The sequence below is a fragment of the Phaseolus vulgaris genome, chromosome 8, assembly GCF_051622355.1.
Source record: "Phaseolus vulgaris cultivar YP4 chromosome 8, ASM5162235v1, whole genome shotgun sequence".
NCBI lineage: Eukaryota > Viridiplantae > Streptophyta > Magnoliopsida > Fabales > Fabaceae > Phaseolus > Phaseolus vulgaris.
The window spans coordinates 61,587,878-61,599,042 of record NC_143505.1 but is presented as its reverse complement, the minus strand read 5'-3'; the positions used below and the strand labels follow the sequence as shown (position 1 = coordinate 61,599,042).

Sequence of the window (11,165 nt, the reverse complement as noted above, 5' to 3'; positions counted from 1 at the left end):
AAAAAATTGGATAAGAGATTAAATGCTTTATTTTACCCTTTATGTGTTTTTTCTCTCTTCAACTGTTTATATTTTTAATTTTTCTTTCTATTTTTTTTTCTGTGCAGTGAGTCCTTTTTGGGTTTCAAGCCCAAGAAAACAACGGGCTAATAACGCATAACTGCAACAGTAATTTCTTTCTACACCCAAACAATTTGATGTCAAACACTAAAAAATGCTCCTTCAAAGGCATTCAAACAAAACATAATCATACTATGTTATCTAATGTGACGAAACTGATAAAATTAAGATTAGAACAAACACATCGTTGTAAAAATGAAACTTAAGATTAATAGGCCTCAAGAATGACAGCAAAAGATAAAAACTAGTATTAAAAGAGAACAATGATCTTCTCCTCAACAAACCAACTCCTTCTCCAATCTCAAATCTTGATGTTTTGTGGATCCCTTGGAGATATCAATCTCAATTAAGTTTTCATCCTCATTCATCTCATTAATTTCTGCCAAGAGCTCTGTGAAACCTTGCTGTTTGAAAAAACATTCTGGCCACAACTCTGAAAAGTGGTTGTTTGGAAGTTTGATTTCAATCAAGCCATCCTCCTCCTCATAATCATCATCTCTATCAAACACCAAGTTATCAGATATATCAAGATTCTGATTTGTACTGTGATGAATCTCAGTACTTTCTCCACCCATAGTTGAACTGGTGCTGCTTTCAGTATCTGATGGAAGTGAAGTTTTTGACTTTGGATCAGCTATTTGCTCACACTTCTCAGCACTGAGTTCAAAACTTTTATCTTTATCCATGATGTTTCTGCTTTCACAACTTTGTTGGGTAGTAATATCTCCCAATGAAGGATGTAACTCCAATTTCTTCTGGTTATGTTGGACAAGATTTTCATGCAAGGACCCTTTTGGCCTTGCCAGTGTGACAAGAAACATGGTAGATAGAAGAGCAATCAGTAGTGTACCAAGGGGAGGAGAGGATTCAGAAACTGAAAAGAAAATGAAAATTGAAAATAGAAGGACAAAAACCAGAGTGATTGGTAATAATAAACTGCCAAGACTTGGACACAGCTTGTGACTGATCTGTTGCGTTGTTACTTTCACCATGATCATTCGCTAGAAATATACTTCTTGTGTCAAAGGCAAACCAAATGCAAAGGCTGCAAGAAGTACTGTTGAAAAGGAGAAGATCTGTGGAAAAGACTACAAGAAAGGGGTGGAAAATGTGTTGTTCAATCTCTACTTTTTTGACCCTCCTTGGTTATAGGTACAGATTCTCTTGGAGATAGCAAAGCTATCTGTTTTCCAAGAATATTTACAACCTGAAAGCCTTGGAGTTGTCGAATGCATGTGCCAGACATATATGACCCCTCCCCCACACATGGTTAGATACCTGACCCAACAAAACAATTTTATCAAATCAATGGATAATGTGCTCAACAAGGACCTTACTTCTCCCTCTATTTTACTCACAACCACAAAAAACTCGTTTACAGAAACCCAACACACCAAATCAGGAGGCTACAAATTTCTCAAAACAACACTTCTTTATGAGAGTTCCTTTCTTGAGACACTTCCCTAGATGACATTTTCTTGAGACACTTCCCTAGATGACAATTTTCCGTACTAGATTTCCATCACATACATCAAACAAACGTTTGAATTCATATTAGTATGACTTTTTTTGCCGCAATGAAATTTGAGTGTGATGGCAGGTTGACAAAACTCCCCTGCAAACAACTACAATTCTTAATAAACTAAGACATTAAAAAAAGCAATGAGCAATATTTTGTAGTTAATGAATTATCTACTTGATATGATTGCTTATGCTCATCATACATACAAAAGTAATTGTTCTAGAGTCCTTTTCTGCTTCTGCATGTCATGCTCATGCAGACTCTAATGAAGTGGAGGCCCATTATAGAATATATGTATACCAATCTGTATTATCATGAGCAATGAGCCAAGCCGGATGTTGTGTGATAATGGATCATCTGCTGATCTTCTTTTTAAGGTTTTGATTCTATAGCAGCATAAATCATGGAAATCTCGAAGAATCAGAAGTAAATTTAAAGGGCAACATTCATTATCGAAGAATGACGATATTAAGGCCAGATACAACGGAAATGGACCGAAGAGGACTAATATATATGTTCCGAGAAGGCACAAGGAGCGCACAGATTAGACTAATTAAGAGTACACTTATTCTTGATTACACTGAGTGTTCTAGATTGGAGATCACCAATACTTTTGTTTGGAACACATTCCTTTCCTGCTGCACACCATATCAGCTACTAGGACCAACTAGTTCCAGTTTTCATTTACAAGGTTTGAAGAGTTTGCGTAAGTAAAGAGTATGTTCAACCATTTACACAGCTACATGCCTATATTTTGTTCTTGATTATGAAACAAATTAACTATTAGATTTTCCTAATTATTTTAGACCAAGATGGTGCTATGTAGACGTTACACATGCAGCTAATAGTTGTTTCCAAAAATGAACAAAAATTTGGTAAAAGGCTTTCAATGCACATTATCTTTGTATTGATTTCTAGAAAAGAATTTTCAATAACATATCAGAAACGTGAAATGTCCCTGTCAGCTTTTTCACCCTTTTCTACCTTGTTCTATACAATTCTTAGCCTTAATCCCTCTCATAATCATTTGCTCGTGCCAACGCAGAAATGATGTTGTAAAAAATGAAGAACAACAGACAAGAAAGCCATGGAAACAAGGCCATTCACAAAAAGACATCGCATTCATCGAATGCTTTGTCATGACTTTGATTTGATTGTGTTTCTTGGTGGGAAATCTGGTGCATTATTATGCCTTCTCCTCAATGATATTGTTCTTTACATTTTTAAAAGTCTCTTACTTTTCATCATTTGTTTAATACTTTTCATCAATAGTGTTTTCATCATAATACCATTATGTTATGAATATCAACATTGTATTATTATAAGTACTAAAACAATATCACTCCACTTAACGATTTGATATTTTAAATTATATAATTTCAAATTATATTTGAAATTAGGTAATATTTTTTTAATAGATTGGAAGGAGTTTTAACATAAATATATTGGTCATGGAAAATAGAGAATAATATAAAAAGGTGTAAAAAGGAAAATATTATACTAAAGTTGTAACAAAATAATTTTTTGTCTTTTGAATATTACTAATGAAATATTGATTAGGAATTAAAATACAACAGAGACAGCATTTATAAAAAATGACTTAATAAATAATATTTGCGAATCTTTTTTCTTAATAAATTTTCAATCATTCTACCAAAAAAGGAAAAAACAATCTAAGCATATGCTCTGAAGAATCCCATTCGAGAATTTCAGTGACAAAACTACCCTTTAGCAGTGGAGAACTTAAGCCCGATCTTTATACAATTTTGCCCCAAACGAAAGGGGCAATTGAGGCACGCGATCAAACGCGCACAGCGAAACCCTAGAGTTGGGGTTTAATTGCCCTCTCAATTTCCTCCACAAAGAAAGCATCTTTAATCTCTGGGTTGATTGATTTTTTACGTAATATTCTTTCTCGAGATCGGAGTTGGTGAAATTTTGAGTGTTCTCTCTTCAACAGGGCTTCATCGCCCAGTTCGCGTTCAAATCCATGGTCGTCAGTTTACGATGGACCCCTCTCCTCAGATTCAACAACAAGAAGACGAGTGGGGTATGCCATTTTTTTCCTTCAATTTTTGTCTTATTTGGTTCTGGATGAGAGAACGTAGAGCAGAGAACGAGTGTAGAAAACAGGGATCTTTTTGAGGTTGTTTTGTGTTTTGTGTTTTCCTCTTTTTCTTTCGATGGGGTGGGGTTTTACTAATGGATTTGTAAATGGGGGTCTTTAGATTGTTGAAGATGGCAAGGATGATTTGTTTATGCGTTAGTGTCAGATTGAATCTTGTTGATATATTGCATCTATGAGGATCTTATTTCAATCACAACGCAAATTTTTAGAATTGGATTGGTTATTATTAATGTGATTAATTAATTCGCTGTTCTAGTTTGTGGGTTCTGTCATTTTTTCTGATTTTTTTTCTTTCTGGGGCAATTGCCTGTGTCGCTCGGTGCTTATGTTAGGATCGTATCCGTGTGGAATGCTTATAGGTCCAGCTTAATCTGATTCAATTTTTTAACGCTGTTTTATTTTTTATATAAATTAGGGGCATTTAGTTAGAGTTGAAATCATGTCCTTGCATACAGAGAATTTTAGCATTGATTTAGGTTTGTTATTACATGTTCTTTATGTGTATTCTTACCGATGAGTATGTTTTAAGTTTTGTGATTTATTGTGCTGTACGTTTGCAATGAAAATGTCCTAGTCTGTGACTGTCTTGGAAGATTTTTTCTCACTGACTATGGAACAGTTGTTTCTTTCCTCTTACAACTTAACTTCTTCGGGGGGAAATGCATTTGATTTTTAATGGATGGACTCTTTTTTGTGGTAGACACTGATGGATTTGTGATTCCAAGTTTGGGAATTGAAGACTCTGATCAAAGTAAACCTCATGTTCCTATTGTAGAATCTTCGAATTCTGCAGCAAAGGTTAGCTACAGAATTCTTATTGGAGACTATAATTTCCTGTCCTGGTGCGAAGACAATCTGAATGCTAACTACATTAGTTTGTTGTAGGCTAAGAAGGAAGAGAACATCTATCTGGGCCCACACGGAGCACCTCCTTCACTAGCAAAACAGCAAGAGCTAAATTCTTCTAACCGGAAGCAGAGGCTCAAGCAAAAACTGAAAGAAGCTGACAAGAGAAATGGTGGGATGGGTAGGGAGAATAAGGTGGATAATCTGAGGGAGCTTGTGGGTGGGGGCAAAGTAAGTGTGAACGTGGTAAAGGGATCCCCAAAAGACTGGTTAGATCCACATTGCCAAGAATCTCAGTTTGAGAGAAGGTAATGCATTGGAGATTTTGGTGTCTTTGGACTATTTTTTCTTGGAGATTGTCCACTTTAGCACCTTTTGTTATACAGTTTGATGTTTCTCTCGAGACACCCAATTTGGGAGGTTATGTACCATGATAATAAATTTATCACTTAGGGTGTGTTTGGAAACGTGGTAGGGTGGTGTTGAAGAGAAGTTTTGTACTTTCAATTTATTATACGAAGGTTGAGTTGGATTGAATTGTAATCCAAACACACACTAAGTCGATTGATAATAAAGGTCTTGTGCCGCACAGTAAACTGTAGCTATTTGTGGGAATAGACTTGATCTCAATAATACCCATTAATGTAGACCAATGAAAAACATTGAGGTGGTAATGAAATGAAATAGATTTATGAATAGGATGCAAAGTGGGATTCGATGAAATTTCTTGTAATAATATTATACAGTACGGGCTTGAATTTGGAATAAAAAATAGTTCTGTAGTATTGACTTTGTAAAAACTGTTTGATGATGCACCAAGAAAGTGCTACAAAATGTCTTTAGCCAAAAAAATATCTTTAAAAATGTGCTACAAAATGTTACTAATATGTTTCATTGAGGCAATGATTTCCTTAAGACACGGGCGAACAAGATTTATTATTGGAAAGAGATATGGATAAATCAATAATAGTGATATTAGATTATGAATCCAACTCATTGGAGAAATACTAAGTATAATAGTCCTCACTTTGAATGCCTTGTCATCACGATAGTAATTATAAGTTTACCAAAGAATGACATTCCTACCCCACTCAATATCCTCACTTCTAACTATACACATCAATCACTACAATGTCCTCAGTTCTAACTTCTAAGTGGCCACTGTCAAAACTCTGAAGAAACCTATTCATTCGATGCCTAAGAACTCCAATCCAGCTGCTGTCGGTGTCAAACCCAGCCCAGACAAGTATTCAGCATTACAGAACTTGCTCAAATGTCTCATTCCACTATCGCAGAGTATGGTCACAATTGTGTGACCAGGACCAATTGCCTGTGCTACTCTAACTGCTCCGACACAGTTCATTGCAGAAGAACTGCCAAGGAAGAGCCCATCGTTCTTCAAAAGAAACCTGATACAGACATCAAAGACGACAGTCGTGACAAGCTCAGGCATGATTTCATGTAATCATTTTTTTCTGGTTGAGACAGAAAAGAAAAGAACAAACAAGTGTCAAAAGTAAGAAAAGTGGGATGCCAACAACAGAGTAAGTAACAAAACCTTGCCATTTCAACAGCCTCCCGATCGGTGCCTCTAAAAGCGCCATGAAGTTTTGCCATCGCAAAATTCTTTGTTATCCTGTTAATTCCAATTCCTTCTGTTATAGTGTCGAATGGATTCTTAAGTCTTCTTCCTTCAGCCTCCTCTTTGGTGTACATCACTCCCCGAGTTACCTTATTAAACAAACCAGAGCCTGGAGGATCTACGAGGAAGCATTTGATGTCTGGATTCTTTTCCTGTTGAACATAGGACAATAAATAATTCAAACGACTTTCACACTCAAAATGGCATCTAAAAAGTGGAGGAAGGTGGGCTGTGGTGAACCTGGAGAAACGTAGAAACACCAGCCACAGTGCCACCAGTGCCTGCTGCTGCAACAAATGCATCTAACTTTCCATTGGTCTGTTCCCAAATCTCAGGTCCTGTACCATTGTAATGGGCCCTGAAGTTCGCTAAGTTCTCAAACTGATCAGCAAAATACCCACCTTGACAGTCACTAGGAAACAGAGAGCTATAATTGTGTCCATCAGATTCATCGCCATTTATTTTTGCAGTGTCCTCCTTGCCATTCAGTTGTGAATTTCTCTGTTTCAGCGCAAACTCATTTGCTTCAGATGCCCGTCTTCTTGCGATATTCACAAAATGGTCTTTGTGAGTAATGGACACTGGTCGCACTCTTTCAACAGTTGCCCCAAGGGCTTCAAGTATTTGAGACTGAAAATTGATTCAGGCAAGACAATCATCAATCACATACAAAATCTTAGGAGAAACTATTAAATGGTATGGGACAATCACGGTTTTGACTAATCACATTCTTTTTTACATAGTGGAAAATTTGATGATGTGTAATCTAGAGATTCACCGAGACTATAGATGCGTGGTAGTCCCGGACAATCTAAGGTGGTATTCAATATGTACTTATGAATAAGTTGTTTATGTAACTAAAAGGAAAATAAGGTTAAACAGTTTTCATATAAGATATAAGCTATCTTAACAAGAAATCCTGCACAGTACAATATTTACAAGATTTAAGTTCTTCTAAACGGGAAAAAATGGTCAAACCTTCGAAGTTTAGGACTAGATTGATTTGTAGAATTGCAGGATTACATTACAATAATTATAAAACACCTTCTCAATGGCAGCATCATCTGGTATAACCACGTGGGTTTTGCACCCATAAGCAGGAGCAACAGTGGCAATGCTAATGGCAGTACTTCCAGCACTCCCTTCGGTGACTATTCCACCTGGACGTAGCTGGCCAGATTCCAGAGCCTGCGCCATCAATCATAGAGAAAAGCTTCAGGCTGATACGTACAACTAATCAGATTGAGAATGAATAAATATGATGACAAAATTGACATTGAACACCAAAGAAAGCAATTGTGTTAAAAAGGAAACTAGCAAAAGGATAAACAAACAAATAAATAAATAAAGAGTAGTGAGAAATCGATAGGATGAACCGAAGCTTTGATAATTGTACGAAAAACAGTGAATAACAGCACACGATAATGATTGAAACTACATTGAGTTAACCTCTTGAATGATTTGAAGAGCAACACGGTCTTTGACGCTGCCTCCGGGATTCAAGAACTCGCACTTGCCGAGAATCTGAGGAGAAATTGGAGGTGAGCGGAATGAATTCGTAAAGAGAAGAGATGAGAAGAGATAGAAAGTTACTTGACAGCCAGTGGCAGCGGAGAGGCTGTTGATCCGAATGAGAGGGGTGTTGCCGATGGCCTCCACGAGCCCATTCTTCCTTGATACGTTCTTCTTCCTAGAGCGGCGGTCACAGATGAAATACGTGGTGAGAGCGACTGAGATAAAGATTGCAACACCAACACCGACGGCGCCTGCGCTTCTCGCTGCCGCCGGCGCCATTTTTCCTTTCCACCCTCTGTTTCTCTGCTCCACTACCGCCATTCCCAACACCATAAACAACAATCAAAGTTATTGGGCTTTCTCACATGCTTGGACCTCTCTTTTCTCCTGGCCCATTTACAATAACACTCCCCCAAATTGCTCCTGCACCTTCAAATTTTCCGCACACTGTCTTTATAAGAACAAAAAAAAATTTACACTTCTAAAAATATATTTCTTAAATGTATTAAAAATCTGTTAGTTTTTTAAAACAAAAATTCCACATTATTTAAATTTTAAATTTAACTATTTCGAATTATTTATCCAAAAACATCCTATTGCAAGATTTGTAGTTGCAGTTGTAAATTTTTTTTTAACATAAAATTTAAGAACTTTGAAAATATTTTTTGGAAAAGCTTCTTAAAATATTCTAAATTTAGTTTCATGTCGTCCGTCGGTGGTGAAGTATTCAATTTAAAAAAGTATTTATTAGATTTTTAATATTTTTAAAAAATTCAAATTCCGTATCTATATTCGATTTGTGTGTTTGTCAGTGTCTATGATAAATATTATCGTCCCTTCTCATTTCAAAGACCGAAAAACCAACGAAACAAACACTTTTTTTTTGTCTGAGACTCTCTCTCTGCACACCTTCAACATCACTGCCATGGAGATCCAAGAGCAGGTCCTGAAGTTCAGATACCATTTTCTCGGGGCACTTCTCCTCTGTTTGACGCTCTTCTCTCTCATACTCATGGCTCCAAGATTCATCACTCTCTTGGCCTATTTCTGCCCACTCTTCCTCTCCACTGCCCTAGTCCTCGCCCTTGTCTTCGTCTTCGCCAAGACTTCCCCCTTACCCTCCTCCGACGCCACTTCCCTCCACAGTGCCGGCCAAGGCCTCCTCAATTACGTCGCCGGCCACCATGACCTGCCGTTCGACACTCGCCACAACTCTGATTAATCAAGCTTAGGTAAACACACTGCTCCTTATAATTTATGTTTTGTGGTTTTTTAAGAATAATTATGTCTTGATGTGCCGTTTAACGGTTGGGTTGTGTCAATTAACGTTGTAACTCCCTCTCTCTTGTTTTGGAAATTGGTTTTGCAGAAAAAAAGGGGATAATTGGTGAGAAGTGAAGTGAAAAATGGAGTTGCTGTTATGGCAGTGGTTTTAGATTTTGTTGACAGTGACAGTGAAGGATGAGAAGTGGCGTACATGTTGATGACACTTGATGAAATAATGCTTAGGTCATTGTATCTTGCGTCAGTCTATACAATTTTGTTGCTTTATTAGTTAATCTTCTGTTTTCACAACACAATTTACCAACAACACTTCATCTATTGTTTTTAGGTTTTGTTTAGAAACATAATTTTGATCTATAAGACTTTGAAACCTCTTCTTAAATAGTATATTTGTGTTGAATATTTTTCTTGAATGGTGTATTTGTGTGAAACACGTCTTTTAAATGGTGTATTCGTATCAGATACGTTTTTAAATGATATTCATGTTAGATACGTCTCTTAAATGATATTCGTGTTAGATACGTCTCTTAAATGGTAGACACCAGATACGATAAAATGTTTAATAAAAAATATTTATTAAATTTATGACAATTTTAATATAATTATAACACAATTTTAAAAATAAAAAATAATAAATTTTATAAAAATTCAAATTTAATGAATAAATATTTTCTACTAAAAAAAATTAAAACATAGTTATACATATAAATATATAAATATTTATTATTAATTTATATAATTTAAAAAGATTATAGATATATTCGTCTTAGATAAATACTTTAACCAAACACCAAACACCAAACACATTTTTATTTGTTTTGAACTTTTTAATGTATTTTTCAGTGATGGGAATCTAAAACGGCTCTCGAAAGTTGTGTGGAAGTGTCGTAGTCGAACAGTGTGCATCATGTGCCTTTCATCTTAGCTGCTAAGTATTCATCTGCAAAACAAAAATAATACTTTTCAGAACCCTAAAATAAATACATCAATCTTACAATCATTTTAATAATATAATAACACTTATTAATATTTTAAATTGAAAATTAAAATAAATATAATTAAACGTTATTATTTTAATTTATTAAGTAAGTATTTTTTGTTCGATGAATGTCAGAATATGCCGAATCGGTTGACTAGGTCACCACAGTTTTTAATCTCAACTCACGTTTCAATGTAAAAGGTGTGTGAGAGAAAAATATTTTAAATAATGTTAATCAAAAAAATTTCTAAGGATCTATGCATGATAAAAAAATGTTAAAAAGTATTGTTTAAGGTTTTTAAAAAATGCTTTCGGTCAATTCAAAAAGTCACCTTTAAATGGATTTAAAAATTTGTTTGGTCAATTTATATCATCTATTTAAAAATAAAATACTTAATTTGAATAAAATTAATAATTATTTATTATGAATTGTACTATTCATTATTTAAGATATAGCAGTTATAATATATGGTGGAAAAAAACTCCTAAACAATTATGACAGATTACAAGTATTCAAAATAATAGGATACACGACAAAAAAATTGACTTTAACAGTTATCATAAAGTAGTTAATTTATTACATTTCAATTTAAGCAAGTTTATAAATATTATTATTCTCTAAAAAAGCAGTTTAATATTATTTTTTTCATTCACTCACTTACAAAATCACTTATATTTTTATTGATATTTAAGCATTGAAAAATCTTCTAAAAATTCACATTATTCATACAATATCTCGAAAAAAAGACAATTTATCCTCGATTAAAACATAAATTATGTAAATTATATATATTCATTTTACAATAGATATTAAAAAAAAGAGTGTTAATATATTGACCATTATTCATTAAATTATAATTAAAAAACAATACAATATATGATAATTTTGAAATTACATTGTGTTAGATATATTTATTTGTTGTGATCACATTTATAAAGTGATATATTTTTGTTTTTCTATATAGTTATTAAAATAATTTTTTTTTTTTTATGTATAAAAGTAATTGAGTACGACATAAGAGACAATGATGCAGAAAATGGCATTATGGTTATTGGTGGACCAATACTTTTTATGAAATTGATTGCAATTTCAGAAACTACAACACAAGCCACGTATCATAGATCTAGA

The 11,165-nt window shown here is 34.5% G+C and overlaps 4 protein-coding genes across 4 annotated transcripts; 2 read left to right on the top strand and 2 right to left on the bottom strand.

Annotated features, from left to right (window-relative positions):
* Positions 1-306: 306 nt before the first annotated feature.
* LOC150025706 (uncharacterized) lies at positions 307-1,772 on the bottom strand. Its single transcript, XM_090293403.1, has one exon. It carries the CDS (start codon positions 1,116-1,118, stop codon positions 396-398), a length of 723 nt encoding a protein of 240 aa, XP_090149529.1. The 5' UTR covers positions 1,119-1,772; the 3' UTR covers positions 307-395.
* Positions 1,773-3,274: 1,502 nt separating this feature from the next.
* Positions 3,275-5,259, top strand: LOC137826322 (Na-translocating NADH-quinone reductase subunit A). The gene is made up of 3 exons (XM_068632252.2): positions 3,275-3,692; positions 4,471-4,568; positions 4,656-5,259. Exons 1-3 carry the CDS (start codon positions 3,650-3,652, stop codon positions 4,926-4,928), a joined length of 414 nt encoding a protein of 137 aa, XP_068488353.1. The 5' UTR covers positions 3,275-3,649; the 3' UTR covers positions 4,929-5,259.
* A 313-nt stretch (positions 5,260-5,572) lies between these two features.
* Positions 5,573-8,230, bottom strand: LOC137826319 (Pyridoxal-5'-phosphate-dependent enzyme family protein). Its single transcript, XM_068632248.2, has 6 exons — positions 7,852-8,230; positions 7,708-7,782; positions 7,303-7,446; positions 6,499-6,888; positions 6,175-6,410; positions 5,573-6,025 (listed from the first exon to the last, which is right to left on the bottom strand). The coding sequence occupies exons 1-6, from the start codon at positions 8,104-8,106 to the stop codon at positions 5,803-5,805; spliced, it is 1,323 nt and encodes a 440-aa protein (XP_068488349.1). The 5' UTR covers positions 8,107-8,230; the 3' UTR covers positions 5,573-5,802.
* A 365-nt stretch (positions 8,231-8,595) lies between these two features.
* On the top strand, positions 8,596-9,470 carry LOC137824433 (uncharacterized). The gene is made up of 2 exons (XM_068630080.1): positions 8,596-9,005; positions 9,143-9,470. Exon 1 carries the CDS (start codon positions 8,699-8,701, stop codon positions 8,993-8,995), a length of 297 nt encoding a protein of 98 aa, XP_068486181.1. The 5' UTR covers positions 8,596-8,698; the 3' UTR covers positions 8,996-9,005; positions 9,143-9,470.
* Positions 9,471-11,165: the final 1,695 nt, after the last annotated feature.